Here is an 18,070-nt window from a genome sequence, read left to right on the forward strand (position 1 = left end):
ATAAATAGCTAATTAATCATCAATTATAATTATCTTTAATTTAATTTTTAGTTACAATATAAAGTTGTAAATTTATTAAAATAATTTGTTACTTACTCAATTGAACGTAAAACTAAGCTTCACTTCAAACTAAATATGGTGTTGAATAAGAAATGACGTTTACAATAAAAAAGATTTATTGTTGTGGCTTATGAGTTCAGCCTCTAAGGGTTTATTAGGAAGACAATCTTTTCTACGCTGACTGTATATTACGGACGTGATAATACATGTATTCTAAAAAAAATATTAACAAATAATTTAAAAATATATTGTTTAAACAAAAAAATAACAATTACGTAGGTTTTTAAAACTCTCAAAAAATTTATGTAAAAACTCTCACATTTTTACTATGTCTTCACATAAGTTTCAAAACGGACGTTTTAAAAATAGGTGAAAAAAAAATTTTTTTGAGAGCGCTGCATAGTGCATGAGCTCCTCAGATCGCCTGAAAGTAGCGTTTCTTTGGAATTTAAATAGAAAAATTACCAGTTACCATCACTAATAAACAGTTCTAAAGAAAACACATAATTTTCAATAATTTATTAAAATTTATTTTTCAAAAAATATCAATAATAAAAAACAAATTCTTCGGTTGAGTAAATACTTCACAAATATTTCACATGTTACGTTTGTGTCAAAATTCCCGGACCAACGTGACATGCCATATAAGGTAATATACCAGGAACATGAAAAAAACGTTAAAAAAATCTGTAAAAAAATTTTAACAATTATTTTTTGAAAATTGACTATTTTTATTTATGTCTATTTAATGATATTGATGATCTTGTATATGTTTTTTTTTTATAATTATTTAATAAAGGTACGATAATTTTGTCAATAAAAGCCACAAATAACATTAGACAGAGTTACAATTTAGGATACAGCTTCCTTGTTTCCTCTTCTAATAGACTGTAGCAAAAAAATGGAAAATTATTTTTCCAACAGAATTTTTTTTACATTTTTTCCATGTTCCTGGTATCTTACTTTCTATGGCATGTTACGTTGATCCGGGACTTTTGACACACCCTGTATAATCTAATCGACAAGTTGAAAGACTTTGCGATTTTTTAAATGATCATTTTAGTCGAACGAAGCTCATAAAAGGTACGCGAAATCTACATACTTTTATTTTAATATCAGAAAATAGAATAAAAAAAGATATAGAGAGAACTCTTCCTCAACCGAGGAATTTGTATTTATTATTGATATTTTTTGAAAAATAAATGTTAATAAGTTATTCGAAATTATGTGTTTTCTATACAACAGTTTATTTGTGACGGAAATTGGTAATTTTTCTATTTAATTTCCAAGGAAACCCTACTTTCAGGCGATCTTAGACATAGTAAAAATATGAGAGTTTTAACATAAATTTTTTGAGACATTTAAAAACCTGCGTAATTGTTTATCTTTTCGTTTACACAATATTTTTAAATTATTTGTTAATAACAAATTTTTAGAATACATGTATTAACACTTCCGTAGTGTACCTACTTATATCAATTATTTAAAAAAAATCGTTTCAATATGTTGATTTGCTCTTTAGATAAAATTCTTTTTGTTACGAGGTACTTATTTTTGTCAATCCATTTTTTCAACATACATTGAAAAAATTAAAAAACGGTGAAAGTGAAATACGTGTCACTTATTTTTACACGTTTCTATAACATACAAAAATCAGAAACAATGCGTTTTAAAAGTGATCGTTTTGGCATAGAATTATTCCAAAATGTTTCGTGAAAATACCTATAAGGATGTAAGCGTTCTTGGAAAGGAATTTCAGGAAGTCCTCAATAGCTCCTAAGCAGCAGTCGACCAAAAGTTTGGCATGTTTGTTATTTATTAAACCTCTTATCAAAGCTCTGATTAGGGCAATAATTGTAATAATAAAAGAACCAAAAGCGACCGAACCTAGGTGATATCTGACCAAATTGTAAAAACTGGTGTAGACGGGGGAAACGACAGATGACTTGTCCCTAAAAAATACGTTTTGTTTCGTCTTTAAGGAGCACGACACAAATTTGTGAAAACAATGTCCTAGAATTGCGATTTTTTAATCTTTGAAAAGACTTAAAATCATTGTTTTCTCAACTGTTACCTTGCGAAATAGTAAGATGCGACGGCGCCAGAAATGACCACATGTTGGCAACCAATAATAAATTGCCACATCCACAAACTAATCACGAGGTGCAAGAACAAGGTAAAGAGAATCGCAAAATTTGGGATGTAGTCACACATATCAAAGTCTATTTTTTGCAAGATTCCAGCGGTGGACATTACAATCAAAAAGAATACGAATATTATCAATAAAATAGTGCTTGCAACAAACGTCTAAAAGAGAACAATTAATACTTGAGATAATCAAAATTGCATAACTGACCAAAACAGGTTCAAAAACAATTACAGGAATGCCAAAAATAACCTTGATTGCTTCTTTAAACAGTCGGATGACGAGTTTGATTCTCTTAAACATGCAAATTAATACTATTATTAAAAGCACTGAAAGGACTGTGAAGAAAATAGCTAGGGTTTGAAAACCAGAAGAGTTGGAGCCAGTCTGGTTGCTATTCAAGTACCTAACATGTATTTAAAATTAAAAAAAATAATTAATTGGTGTGTTTTTACTCACCAGAATATTCCAGCCAAAGCAATGATTCCGAGAAGTGAACCGATGAGTATAACCCAAACGACCACCGCAACGAAATATCTGAACAAGAAAAGCATTCCAACAGAAAAGACTAAAACAAAAATATTCAAAATTCGTATTTGTGTTATGACCTATTTAGGTACCCAATCCTATGAGGCACATTAGAACTATGTAACCCGCAGATTTATTGATGTCTCGACCTATATTCTAAAAACACAGAAAATGGTAAATTTGATTGATGATGTTTGAGTTTCATACTGCAAAGACTTTCTCCGAGTCGTCTTCAATCTTAGATGATGATGTCGAAGGATAACATCGGTTGAACAACTCCACGCTAGAAAAGATATTTTAACAACAAAATTTTAGAACAGTAGAATATTTTTCTCTGCGACAAAATTTCACAATTTGATCAAATTTCTATAACACCAACACAAATTTTTTTTGAACTTAGAGGGTGGGACGTTTAAAGATCTAGAACTTCGAGCTACGAGGTTAGATAAGTGATAAAAAAGTGCCTTAAAAAATCAGATTTTGACAAATTTTTGAACAACATCACTGGCAATATGACAATCTAAGTTATAATTTTAAAACCCCAATTATTAATCACTGTCGTCGAATTATACAGTTTTCCTATTTTTTAATGGTAGACTGATCTCGCAATTTTTTACTAGATTTACTAGATTTCAAAATGTGCTGTTCACAAAAAGCAATTAGAACTTCTTCAATCTAAAACAGATTATGGGTAAATCGAAAAGGTGTTTTTTAAATGTTCGTTCATTGTTCACTGGTTTCCAAGAACTTACTACTTTAATTACTGAATATAACTTTGATATTGTTGGAGTATCTGAAACATTTTTGAATGAAAACAAGTGCACAATCTTACTGTAAATGCAATAAGGCAAGAGAAAAAAGCATATTTGACTGCTACAAGTAAAAAATTAGATAAAAAAGAAATAAAAAAAGGTGACAGTGATATATCCAACTCTAATGTTGATGGTGTCAATAATTACTTTTTGTCAGTATTTAGTATGCCAAATATTTGTGCTAATGCGATATTTTTGCTTAAAGGTAAAAAAATTTAACGTAAACAGTTTTTTTCAAGTTCAAGAGATAATTAATGATTTAAAATCAAATGCTCTTGGTGTTAATAACATTTCTGCAAAGATGTTGAAATTATGTTCACGCATATTGACGAAATGGATTACTCACATTGTCAACTGCTGTATTTAGATTGGATATTATCCAGAAATGTGGAAAACTGCTTTGGTGCGTCCTTTACCCAAAAAAACCCATTAGCATATTACCCGTCTTATCAAAAATTTTAGAAAAATTCTTGATGATTGCTTTAGAGCTTTGGATAAAGGTGATACCATCATTGTGACATTGTTGGATTTTTCTAAAGCATTTGACACTTTAGACCACTCACTTTTATGTGCAAAATTAACTTTCTATGGTTTTGACAACAGTTCAACTTTTTTTTTTTAATTCGTATCTTACTAATAGGAAACAAATTGTTACTATAGGTCCCTCACAATCAAGAGCAGGAAATATTACATCCGGTGTTCCGCAGGGTTCAATTTTGGCACCACTTCTATTTTTAATATACAGCGCAGAAATATTAGAATAGGTAAAATATGTTAACATCCATGCCTTTGCAGATGATACACAGTTGTACTATCATTTTGATGCTAACGATGTAGAAAAAGCTTGCAATTTTATTAATCAAAATTTAAATGAAATTTTCTTATTTTATAAAAGCATTGATTTGAATTTAAATTCGAGTAAATGTTCATCAATTTGCATTTCCACAAGAAATAAAAAAAATCAACTCGGAAATTCATCTCAAAATAATATGGAAATAAGTATCTCAAACAGTGTGAAAAATATTGGAATTATAATGGATTCGAAATTACGATTTAGAGAACATGTCAACTTGATTGTAAAGAGGTCTTATATTGTTTTAAAAATGTTATATTCCAATTATTCGAAAAAAACTATGCGAGTCATTGGTGCTTTCCAACCTTAATTATGGTCTCATTATTTATTATTCATGTTTAAATTATCAATCTAAATATAAATTACAAAAAATACAAAATTCGTGCTCTCGTTTTATTTACAAATTAAGAAAATTTGTCCATGTATTTCAAAAAATAAAAGAACTTGGTTGGCTTTCGGTAGACCAAATATACAATTATTTCTTGTCAGTGTTCATATATAAAATGTTTATTACTGCTTGCTTTTTGTTATTTTCTTCTTGTTTTAACTCCTGTTATTTCTACTAAAATAGTTTTTTTTTAATTTTAGTTAAACTTTAATGCAATTTTTCATTTTTTTTTATTGTTAAGGGGGTTAAGTATGAATAGCAGATGCTAGACTTTGCCTCCTGAGTTGTATTTACTTGTACATACAATTCAATAAAGGCGCTTTATTATTATTATTTTAAATGCAAAAATGGTGAAGGCGCCGGGATAATCTCTGAAATAAGAATCTATAGTCAAAGTACTGTTAAAAAGATGACCCAAATTGAAGAAAAAAGCTTGATCTTCTACATCGATTCAACAAAATCTTTTAAATAATTGATATTTTTAATAAAATAGTTTTATTAAAATCAATTAAAATGGTGGAGGCACCAGGATAATCGCTGATAAATAAAAATAGAAAAATCATTTTCTACAACTTTTCACTAATTTTGACACTTTTTTTGGCCATTAAACCTGATTCACATTAGGGAAATGAATTAAATATATTTTCTACTTTGTACTTACTATCCAGGCCCACATTCATTGACACATTCATCCCTAATGAATTGTTCGTCGTCCTCCGACAAGGCATTCCTATTTTTCAGAAGTCTCAGAAATCTTAAAAATAAATTTTTGCATAAAATATGCCTAATTACACACTATGTTATCATACGGCTTATTTGTCATGTCTTGTCCCGAGCAATTAATACCAAAAACTTGAGTATTTTTCTCGCCACAAACGTTGCCGCATTTGTCATATCCGTTAATTAATCTATCGAGATCAGATTGGATAAATGTGTATATTAAAAAGGGTACCTGCGAATGTGAGAGTTAGAAATTATTGGACTTTTTATATTAACTAAAACCCACCAAGATGGCTAAGAAAACTCCAAACACAATCGTGAATTTAAAATCGGTCACTCTCCTTTTCGCTGGAATTTCTGGTATTTGGTAAGTATCCCCAATCCCCACATTCTTCCTGAACTCTCCTATCTGAAAATAAAAATTTAGTCAACTATGAATGTTTGGGCATAAACAAAAATTTCGTATTGTTTTGATGGTTATCCAGTGATAATAATCCTTGTTCTCTAAAATAGAATAAATGATGATATTAGTGACTAGAAAATTTGGTTTGTTAAAATAAAATATTTTGTCTAAGTTGCCAGATATTGATTTCTAAGATGTTCCATGTTTGTTATTTTCTCGAGAACAGCAAGTTTGAAATATGTGTGTAGTTTGACCCATATAAGAAACTTCTCATAATGATCTGAAAAATAGCCTCAAGGCTTGAAAGGCCAACAACTTTTTTCGATAAAATCTTTTTTACACTGATTTTGAAACTGTGTAAATTAATTAATTACACAGTTTCAGTATTAATTAATTCGTAAAGAAAAGTATCGTAATCAAATATTACAAACGATAAGAGTAATACTAAATGTATCATCAAAAAAAATTAAATTAAACATTTCGAACTTTATTAAAGTATGTAACTGAAAAAAATTTGATTGATAACAGTTTAATGCCTGACAGTGGTGGTGTTATGACAAAAAAATCTGCACATTAATTATACAGGATGGTCCAAAAGTCTGAAAACGGTTTTATTCTGGCGAAACTGTCAATTCTTTTGGCAAATAAATTTATAGGTATGCACTATAAAAATTCTATTCAAAAAAAATTGAATTAATTAATTAATTGTTTAATTAATTGAATTAATTGTTTATACTTACGAGATAAACATAGTAACATTTTTTTTAAATGCTAAATGGAAACCTATCACAATTTTTTATTTTGGACTCAATGTTAAAGAGTGCTTTTATCAACTAATTTCAGTAGATAAAGTAGTCTCTTATCGTCTAGTGAAATAAAGTAATTTTTATCTACTGTTTAGCTTTCATCAACTAATTCTAGTAGATAAAGTAGTCTTTTATCGTCTAGTGAAATAAAGTGATTTTTATCTACTGTTTATATTCAAGAAATTCTGGTAGGTGAGTACAAAATTAAACGAAATATTATACACGACGATAAAGATTGTTTATCTACGACTGAAAAGGTTAAGTTTACAATTGACAGATAAAGTTTATATTTTTTTAACATAAATTGTAATTCTTCTTCTTGGATCTTCTTGGTATGGAAACGATGAACATGTTCATAATAAATTGTAATATTTTTAATAAATATTTTTGTACATATATAAAATGCATAAACATATCTTTGTAAAACAATAAATAAAAAACCGTTTTTATTTAAGAAAAAAATTATTTGTATGGTAATCTAAAAAGTTTAAACAATTAATAATTAAAATAAAAAAATATGTTGGCATCGCTCCTTTACAACCTTTAAACATTTATTAATTTATTTCGAAAAAATACTGGTAGTTTACTCAAAAAAAAATTTTTATTCATGTAAGTCAAACTTTTTTTAACAAAAAAGTGTGAAATTTACAAAAAAAATGCACAGCAACAATTCTTGTAACAAGCTCGACTAAAAAAAAATGAGGTAGGTTTCCATTAAAAAAAAATGGTTACTATGTTTATCTCGTAAGTAGGTATAAAGAATTAATAATTTCTTTTGAATAGCATTTCTATAGCCATTGCACACCTATAAATTTATTTGCCAAAAAAATTAATAGTTTCGCTAGAATAAAATCTCTTCCTGACTTTTGGACCACATGTATTGACAATAATGCATGATCTACTAATAACTTTTTTGAAGTGACAATGGTGGACCAAATTTATTGTCCAGCACTGTACATTAAAAAACAATATAATGACTAATGAGTTAATGACATTATTAAATGAAATACAATAACGTTTTTACACATTGTTATGCAATGTTCAAAGCAATTACTTATAAAGATAAAATACAGGTGTGTCAGAACTCGCGCACCAAAGAAAAATTTCAAGCAAGATAAGATACCAGAAACATGGAAAAAAATATTTAAAAAATTCTGTCAAATTTTTTTGACATTTGACATTTTTTTATATCTATTTAATGATACTGATGATCTTATATATGTTTTTTTGCAAATATTTAGTACAGCTTCCTTGTTTCCTCTTCTAATAGTCTATAGCATAGCAAAAAAACTTGGAAAATTATTTTTTCAACAGAAATAAATAACGTCAAAGTGTAAAACTTAAACTCTCATAACTTCGAAATTTTTATAGATATTTTTTTTTTAACATTTTCTCCATGTTCCTGGTATCTTACCCATTTTTCTCTGGGCGCGAGTTCTGGCGCACCCTCTATAATACGTATAAAATAATACTTGAAAAAAAAAACTTGACTTTAATAATGTGCTCTATTTCCTTATTTGTTTCAAAAAAATTGTAACACAACTATCCTACCGTTTTTTTCATGTTAATTACCAACAAAACGGTATTAGATAGATACACATACGTATGTAGACGAAGCATTGACATATTTGGATTTCCCAGTCAATAATGTAACCGCTAAAAGTTGACGACCTACAAGTACTATAAAAAAAAACAAATTGTACAATGCATGGTGGGAATATAATTTTCTTACTTCTCGAGTGTATTTGTTTAGTTAGAACGTAAATTAAAAATCTCCGGTCCTTCGAAGTGAGCTGGGCTCAGGAGGGCACTAAGAACATGCCGATTTATGCTTTCTGCTTATATTCCGAAAAAAATTGTTTTAAAAAAATGAATGCTCATAATTTTTTTTATAAGATGGCCTTCTCGAATTTTTGGTATCTCCAACAGTGTTTGAGATATTTACTAGCAAATATCATATACTAGCGAAAAAAAATATTAATGAATGAACGTAAAGATTGTTGTAAAAGTTGTAAGCATTCTGATTGGGCCGTGTAAGGTCAGCCATCATTAAAATGTGAGAAACCAATCACTTGAAACTTTAGTTTCATTCAAAAGTAGTGAAATTAATTAATTCGGATTTGTATTCATTCGTTAAATTCATAAATTTTCTTCGAATCCGAACATTCATTCATGCAAGATGTGAAACATAACCTCACTTTCTTGGAGAAAGGTACGAAAACACTATTTTTTAGAGGCTTACAGTAAAATTTGCAACCTGCAACCAACATTACGCCACAATTACTTTTGCTGTAAACTTAAAATTTAAGCTCCATCATACAAAGTGAGGCAAAAACTATTTTTTAAAGAGCGATATTTGCTAACGGATATCTCGGAAACTATTTAAGGTACAGAAAAACCGAAAATGTAATAAGCTTTAATTTAGTTAAAATATTTTTTTCCTAACACCTTCTTGGTGTCCACCTGCGCCGGCTCGCCGCGCAAAACGGGAAAAACCACAAAAAATCTTGTTCACCCTTAATTATTGTAAAATGCAACAATGGACATTTGAAATAATTACTTACGTCTATTGGTTGAGGCACTGGTCTTTGAGTTGAGTTAGAAGCCCCCATCGTGAAGCCGATTTAGTTTAATTTCTAAAACAGAATAAATATTGATAAAGTATAAAGTGTATTGTTAAGCAAAAGTGCAATTTAGATAACTAAAATATTTGTGTGTACAAAAGATGATGCGCTTTTAACATTTTATCTCTTATGAATTCCAAGAACATTTTCTTGAAAGATAACTGCGACTTTCCAAAGACCAAACTTTCTAAATACCAACCCTAGCGTTCAGAGATTCAGGTATAGGAACATTGATAAAAAACCCACTCGTAGTTTGAATTTTTGAAACACCATCTGAAACATTTAAAAAAATGTTTTGTCTAGCAAGAAGTAAGTGTTGAAACTTGATATATTAATTAGTCACTCCAGAGATTTACTTTCGCATTCCAGACCTCCACAGTAGCTTACTGAACTCACTTAAAATCGCATTTTATTAATAAAAATCACTGCTTTTTGGAGAATATTTACTTCATTAACTATTAAACTAACACATTTTAAACTATTCTCAATATGTTTTTGTTGTAATCGAATTTCATTTATAATCATCACCAAAAAAATTGTGACATAATTTTCACGAGTATACTCGAAGCAAAGTTTTATTTATATTTCTGTAGGAAGGCAGGGAGTTCACATAATGTTTCTCATTGATATTAATTATTATTAGAGAAACTATACATAGATACTTTTTGTGTCTTTTTATTTGGTCACAAATTTTGATTGTAAATCTCGCTGGGATAACCCCCTCTTTATTTTTAAAAAGGTCACCTTATCATTATAAAATAATGTCTTGACCTCAATACCGTCCTGAGCCCGACTGGATTATTTCAGTGATTGAGTATTTCCAAAATTAAAAAGTATGTTTTAAATAATATAGCCGACTAGAAGTATTTTTCAACATTAGATAAACCTGTATTTTGTGTATTTGATAATTGTACATTTTACGTCCTCATTCAAAATTTAATATACAAACACATAGCAGATGAACAAAAAGTATAGAACAAAAAATTTTTGTTAACTTTTTCTTTTTTGGAAAAACTAATTGATGAATGATCAAGTGCTATAAAAATGTGATGTTTTATCAAGAAAAAAATTTCTCGAAATTTGCTTTTATTTTTGATTTCTACAAAATTTTTAATTTTTTAAAATGGCTACCCACTATAACACCATTTTTGTCATGAAGGTTATGATCCAAAAATTACAACTATCTATTCTACCAGGTGAATAAAAAGTATGGAACCAAACGTTTTTTGCTTAAACTATTTATTTTTTGAAAAAACTAATTGATGAGTGATAAACTACAATAAATATGTGATGATTTAACAAGAATAATTTTTTTCCAAATTTCCTTTTGTTTTTGAGTTCTACAAAAAAAATATATTTTTTTAAATGGCAACCCATTATAAAATCATTTTTCTCATAAAAACTATACTCTATAGCAATTTTTTCAAAAAAAATTTTTCACATAAATTGCAATTTTGACAAAAAAAATCGCATAACTCAAAAACAAAACAAAATTTTATTCTGAAAATACGATCACATTTTTTATATTACTCTAATTTATATTAATTATTATTTTCTGGAGGCAAATGATTAAAAATAAAACCGCTTGGTTCCATACTTTATATTCATCCTGTATGTTTAGTTTTTCATTTTTTTTTTACATAAATTGCAATTTTGACAAAAAAAAAACCGCATAACTCAAAAACAAAACAAAATTTCGTTCTCAAAATGCGATCACATTTTTTATATTACTTTAAATTATATTAATTTTTATTTTCTAGAGGGCAAATGATTAAAAAAAAAAAGCTTGGTTCCATACTGTATATATTCATCCTGTATTTATAATAAATAAAATAAATCCAAACAAAAATAATAAAGAAACCATTACATAAATATAGATATCGTACAACAATAATTTTACGCAGCAGTGCTTCTGAGTTATGAGTTAGAGAGTAATAGATATAAAAACAATAGGAGGAAGCAAGATCAATTATACAGTATGTCCCCGGATTGAGTTTACAAAAGGAAAAAAAAATCTTTGATTTTACGCCAAAACTGCAAAGAAAAAACATTTTTGCTCCACCTGAAACGAGCAAATCTGTACTTAAAACTTCATTATTCTGGTTCAGTGAAAAGAAAAGTTAATTTTTCTCTTGATTCTCGACTTAGGATAATTTTTCTCTGCTTTTTAAGTTCTATCACATTGGCGGTCCAAAATCCAGAGAAAAATGAACTTTTCTCTCGAATTACAAATTTGCTCGTTTCAGATAACAAAAAATGTTTTTCCTTTGCAGTTTTGGCGTAAAATCAAAGATAAAAATGTTTTTCCGCTTGTAAACTCAATCCGGAGACATACTGTATATTTAGTTTTTTCAAATTTTTTTTTTACATAAATTACAATTTTGACAAAAAAACGCATAACTCAAAAACAAAACAAAATTTCGTTCTCAAAATGCGATCACATTTTTATATTATTTTAAATTATATTAATTATTATTTTCTGGAGGCAAATAATTTAAAAAAAAACGCTTGGTTCCATACTTTATATTCATCCTATGTTTATGAAACGTTTAAATTAAATTAAACAAATCAAAACAAAAATAATGAAAGAATATAGATATAGATATAAATATAGATACATACCGTACAACAATAATTTTACGCAGCAGTGCTTTTGTTATGACTTATGAGTTGAAGAGTAATAGATATAAAAACAACAAGAAAAGCAAGATAAATTATACCACGTGAATAAAAAGTATGGAACCAAGCGTTTTTTTTCGTAAACTAAGCACTTTATCAAGAATAACATTTTTCGAAATTTCTTTTAGTTTTCGAGTTCTGGAATTTTTTTTTAATGGCAACCCACCATGGTAATTTTTTTAATTAAATATTATGATCTAAAAATGAACTATAATTAAACAGAATTGTTTTTTAGTCAGTACTTTTTCGTCTTACTCTTACTTCAGGAAACCCTATTGAATGCACTGTTGCACTATTTTAACTTAAGGGCTGCAATGTTGCGTAAAACTATTGTTACACTGTATAGTCAGGATTACAAGAATAGATAATGTTAACATGATTTACACGGTGTAAATCCAAACAATCTAATCTAAATAAATTATGTTTAATTAGAACAGAATAAATATACATATTTTGTGAATAATTATCCTGATTAAAAATGTCATGAACAAGGTCAAAAATGATAACACTGTTATTTGTTAATATTAAATAACATATATGAAAAATAATCTCATTGACGATAAAAATCCGGTTATTGAAATGCATTTTTAAGTTATGACAATAACAATGCATGTTTTATGACGTTAAATAATTATACTACAAACTAGACTAAATTACACCACGCTTCAAATTTATAACATGTCAATTTTCACTAGTCCAATAACACAATTCTTTTATTTCATTTCAAAAAATGTTGCTGCTATGTTGACTTTTAAAACAGAGTTAATAATCTGTTAAAAACGAGTCTAGTGTGATTATTAGTGCTTCCGTACCTGAAAAGTTGTATCAATCACGGGTCAAGGTCTTCAAAAACGTGAAAATGGAAAATACACATTTTTTTAAAATGATTTGGCGTTACATGTTTTTTAATTGAGATGATCTCATCAGTTACATAACAATATGCTCGCAATATCCATATCAAAACAAAATTGTATGTATTTCAAAACTGAAGTTTTTTAAAATGTTTAATGGCATTTTTCATCAAGATAAATGAAAAAAAAAAAACTGGGACTGCTAATTTGTTTTATTAAAATTACCAAGACTAGATTTGCAAGTATTTTGTCTACTTTTTTACAGGCATTCTTTTAAAACAATTTTAATATTTTTCAGTGGATGGAAGTTGTAGAATTATAATTATATAATAAAGCCTATTTTTAAATAATGGCTTTGTTTAATAACGGCTATGTAGCCACTTTATAACATATTAAGTCACTAGTTGGTCACCTGTACATATAAATAGATCAGTAATCGGCCTTGATTGGAAAATCAAAAAGGAAAGCTAAACCTTGACGGTTCAGTGACGTACCTGGGTATCATTAGCCAGCCGTAATTAAATTCTGACAAACAAAAGCAGTAATTGATTTCACATATTTTTTTCAACAAGTTAGTTTTAGGTATACTAACTGATGCGACATTTGCGGTTTGGAAATGTATTTTACTTTTATCCTGAATTCGTACGTTAAAACAACAAACAATAGCCATAACATTCAGTTTAAAAACAATAGAAACGTGTTAAAGTAAATTTAGTACCCACATATTTTTCCAGAGTAGATAAATATGTACTAAAATATACATATCCAGGTATCCCAGCGAGTTGAAAAAGTCCATTAGTGACCTTTAAATTGTAAAATTCAAAAAAATTGTATAGGACATTGATACAAACTAATCTAGTCCATCGCCTAAAATTATTTTCAACTATATAACGTGTCTCAAAAATTGTGTTTTTTTTAGTTTCTTAGCGTTCTTGGATGTAGGTTTTTATGACGGGGTTTTTAAGCTAAACGTTTATTGGTCGATTTTGCTTAAAATAAGATGGTTTTTTTTGACGAAAACATGCCCTTTTAAAAAATTTATTACACAAAAACTAAGACATCTAAAAATATTTTTTTACTGCTGCAAAGAAAAAGGTATACGTTATAAGGTGGTAACATTTGCAAAGATTTTTTGCGTTTGTTAAAAGTTCAATAACTTAAAAAAAATAAATGAAACACCCTATTTATTGTTTTTGCATTTAAAATATTATTAAATTGTCTTTCTAAAATTATTAAAAATATATTTAACGTTAAACATTAAAAAAAAAATAATTACTATAGTTTCAGTAGCCAAAAAGTGCACAGTTGCACAAGAGATAGAATAAATATCACTTAATCACATTTGTGTTAAACTGAATCCATTATTCTTTATTTTTACAATAAAATAATTCTAATTTCAGTATTTATAACGACTTCGTAAAAAAACGTCATATTTCTAAAACTAAAAAAAAAAATTTTTTTTTTAATCCATAGAAACTGGAGAGAATTCGACGAAAACATCTGCACAATTCGAAGGTCAAGCTCTTTGTATAGAAGCCCAGCCTCTTTTAAATAACTTAGCAAAAAAAAAACAGTCCCGAAAATAGTTCTCAATATCGAGACGTGACGTTTTTTAAAACAAAGTGCTACAACATTCACTAAAATGGAAGTAATTAAAGAAAAATTAAATTGTTAGATTAAATTGTTTTAATAGGTGAATAATCAAACGGTTTTTGTTTAAACTATTTATTTTTTAATTGATGAATAATAAAGTACTATAAAAATGTGATGTTTTATCAAGAATAAAGTTTTTCGAAATTTTCTTTTGTTTTTGAGTTCTACAAAAAATTTTTCTTTAAATAGCAACCCACTATAAAACCATTTTTCTCATGAAGGTTATGAACCTGTAACCCGTATTTTAATATACCCTTTATTATGTTGGTATTTCAGTTATTTCTGTTTTTCATTATAGTATAGTAAAAGTGGTTGAAGATTTTATTTTATTGAAAAATGATCCCTCGTTCGTAAGTAGAAATTTTCATTGTTAGTTTTTTTTTTCAGTAAGACTACTCGAATTAAATAAATAATTCGAAGGAATTTAAAAATTAATTATTCGCAGGTAGAAATTCGAAAAGACAATTGTAATAACAGAACACTGTTCGATTTCACAAAAAATAAAAATAAACACAATTTACATTAATTAATTAATTACAGATGGTGGTGCAGTTAATTTGGACCAATTTATTAGACAGATATATCATATAACCCGCCAAGGATTAGAAAAAATTCAAAATAAAACTCAAAATACTCCCTAAAAAACTAAACTGAGACTGTCAGAACTCACGACCTAGAGAAAGATACCAGGAACATGGAAAAAATGTTTAAAAAAAATTTATCTATAAAAATTTCGAAGTTATGGAGGTTTAAAGTTTGCACTCTCTATTTCTGTTAGAAAAATATTTTTTTGTATAGGCTATTAAAAGAGAAAAAAAGGAAGCTGTATCCTAAATTGTAACTCTGTTCAATGTTATTTGTGGCTTTTATTGGCAAAATTTTTGTACCTTTACTAAATAATTATGAAAAAACATATACAAGATCATCAGTATCATTAAATAGATAGACATAAAAAAATGTGAAATGTCAAAAAATTAATGTCAAATTATTTTGACATATCGAATTTTTTAAACATTTTTCTAGTATCTCATCTTACTTGAAACTTTACTCTGGGGCGCGAGTTCTGACTCACCCTTTATATTTGTGGTTATGCTTTAATTAGTTGACCGTGCAGAAGCACTGATAAGATAATTAACGCTGCGTCTAATTATAGACAAAAACAAAATTAAGCTTTTCTCAAAAACTCACTAGGTTTACACAAATGACAAGCTGTAACTCAACTTTTAAAAAATGTATTCGTTAAATCAGTACAAACTGAAACGCAAAAATCATAAATTCCGTTTAGTGGACTGTACAAGTGATGAATTCACAATTTAATCGACTTCATAAATAAACATTATCACAAAAGCAACTTACTTCTGCTATGCAAATAAATTCTTCTCTTCTTCACTTTTTTTTTCACTGCACCACCGATTCGGTAATACCACCCACGAGTCACATAACAAAAAACCCTACAAAAAAAACCAAACATCACATAAAAACCGTTATGTTTTGCAAAGCGAAGTTGATTTTCTATATTTTCCCACTGCTTTTTCTCGCATTGCCGTAATAAATGATTTAAACAAAATAAGGAAACAAATTCATCACTTACAAATTACTGTAAGACCACAGCCTAAGACACACGGTTCACGTTTACACTTCTAAAACGAATATCTAGCATCTAGCAGCACTCAAAAATACCAACCGGAATACGAGACTCCACTGCTCTACTGCACATGTCAAGGAAGAGGATGGGGGATGAATGGAGTGGGTGGTGCAGGAGAGGGGTGGGTTGGATCTTGGATCTAGGCACGATCTAGGGCACTCTAGGGGGTGTGCTTCGGGTTCCAACAAGGTTCCACTGTGCCCCCCATGGGATAGAGGAACCTTGGGTTTCTAATTAACAATAAATCGGGCTAAAGAACTGAGAAAAAATTCAATCAGTTTACACCACAGAAAACCGAAAACATTATCGACTATGAATTCTACGAATGATCATCATAATGACCAGGGATGGAAAGTTGGGAGCGAAATGTTCCAAATTTTAACAAACTAAAAATTAGCTCTTCTGTAGTATCATTTATTTGTTTATAAAATGTATTTTATCATAAAAAAACTGTTTAATTGACTTCGCCTTTGAGTGAATTGATTTCATGTCATCAAAAATACCCAAAAAATTTATATAAAAACATCAAGAAAAAGTTAATTGGGAAGAGATACTAAGTCTGGGAAGACCAGTGCAGAAACTAGGTCAAGATACCGTCGTATTAAGATTTAAGTAAAATAGTTATTTACAATATGTGTACAGTTGCGTAATTAAAATTTCGGGCAGTATTTTTCTGACAGTTCAAACTGTAAACTACCCTTTACTGTCATCATGACTTTTTTTGTTGTTAAAAGTGTTAATTAAACAATTTGTCTGTCTCAGGAAATTTATTAATTGTACTAAGTGTAATCGCTTTCCGCTTTGATCTGCTGCCTACCCGTTATTATGCCAAAAATCACTATTTTTGAAAGTAAATAAGTCCAAATGACATAAACATGACAAGAGTAAAAAATGAAGTTATTTATATAAAGGTTGTTTTAGAGTTTTAATTTTTTTTTAATTCCGCAACTATACCAAGCGCTTAATTTCCTAACAATTACGCCCGTGGTACATACAACGTTTTATTTTCTTTTAGAATGCGGTTTACTTTTGTGAAATATGAATTTAATATTCTAAAAAAAATCAACATAAACATAGTCGTCTATTTTGCCGAACGTATGTCATAAAAAAGCCCAAATAGATGCTTATAATAGTATATTATTCAACGAGCGTATACCGGGTGTCCCAGGTTGCCTGTCGCACCCTTATAACTTGGTTATGTCAGATAATATGAGCCATAAAGTATATATTTTCGTAAATCGCACATCAAACTGTATTAAATGGCGCCGTCAAACTGACGTAAAAATGACATGTGTTAAAATAACGACAGTCAACTGTTTTTTTTTTTTTTAAATAGGACGGTGTATGTTTGGTTACATATTTTAATAGAACATGTTTTTCTGAATGCGTGTATGCAGAAGTGTATGTGAAGTAGACAAGTTTTTGGATTACTTGAGTGAATAATAGCCATTATATGCGAGTAGAATACTAAGCTTTATCTACGACTATGAAATATTTTCGATTTTTGGTATTGACAAAGTTGAGGTTTTAATTTAATTAATAAAAATGTCAAATTGCCTTCAAAGAGTAGGCGATGGAATATAAATAGTGAAATATAGAGTATTATGTAACAGTTTTTTTTTTATAAATCATATGTTGCTTGTCAAAGCACAATCAGAGCAACATAAGATAACTTGGATTGCAAATGCAAATCGTAATTAAAATTAGATCAGAACGTAAATGAAATATGTTTTTTGGGTTGCATCGCCAGATCGTCAGGCTCATTATCTTATCTGAATCGCCCTGTACATAGCACTATGTATACAGTTAAAAAAACCGGGTCAATTTCATAAGTAGGCGACCAACATTTCAAGCTTTTAGAGGGTACTAGATATTAAAATATTTAAAACTAAAATTTTGTGT

At 28.5% G+C, this 18,070-nt stretch overlaps 1 protein-coding gene across 3 annotated transcripts in view; it reads right to left on the reverse strand.

Annotated features, from left to right (window-relative positions):
* Positions 1 to 16,271, reverse strand: part of LOC123005948 (choline transporter-like protein 1) — an 18,397-nt gene extending 2,126 nt beyond the window's left edge. Inside the window, exons 1-12 of one of the 3 annotated variants that reach the window (XM_044400045.1) lie at positions 16,115 to 16,271; positions 15,880 to 15,974; positions 9,281 to 9,352; positions 5,794 to 5,916; positions 5,597 to 5,739; positions 5,449 to 5,541; positions 2,942 to 3,017; positions 2,827 to 2,890; positions 2,666 to 2,774; positions 2,417 to 2,612; positions 2,135 to 2,367; positions 1,783 to 2,012 (exon numbers count right to left, since the gene is read on the reverse strand). In XM_044400045.1, coding sequence (XP_044255980.1) covers positions 1,783 to 2,012; positions 2,135 to 2,367; positions 2,417 to 2,612; positions 2,666 to 2,774; positions 2,827 to 2,890; positions 2,942 to 3,017; positions 5,449 to 5,541; positions 5,597 to 5,739; positions 5,794 to 5,916; positions 9,281 to 9,328 — 1,315 coding nt within the window. In that variant the 5' untranslated portion in view covers positions 9,329 to 9,352; positions 15,880 to 15,974; positions 16,115 to 16,271. Of the gene's footprint in view, positions 1 to 1,782; positions 2,013 to 2,134; positions 2,368 to 2,416; positions 2,613 to 2,665; positions 2,775 to 2,826; positions 2,891 to 2,941; positions 3,018 to 5,448; positions 5,542 to 5,596; positions 5,740 to 5,793; positions 5,917 to 9,280; positions 9,353 to 12,280; positions 12,340 to 15,879; positions 15,975 to 16,114 lie in introns of those variants that run through there. The other 2 variants (XM_044400054.1, XM_044400062.1) reach the window with 2 other exon arrangements.
* Positions 16,272 to 18,070: the final 1,799 nt, after the last annotated feature.

The sequence above is a fragment of the Tribolium madens genome, unplaced genomic scaffold, assembly GCF_015345945.1.
Source record: "Tribolium madens isolate multiple individuals breed KSU strain unplaced genomic scaffold, Tmad_KSU_1.1 Scaffold_11;HRSCAF=98;Tcas5.2_LG3b, whole genome shotgun sequence".
NCBI classification, from domain to species: Eukaryota; Metazoa; Arthropoda; class Insecta; order Coleoptera; family Tenebrionidae; genus Tribolium; species Tribolium madens.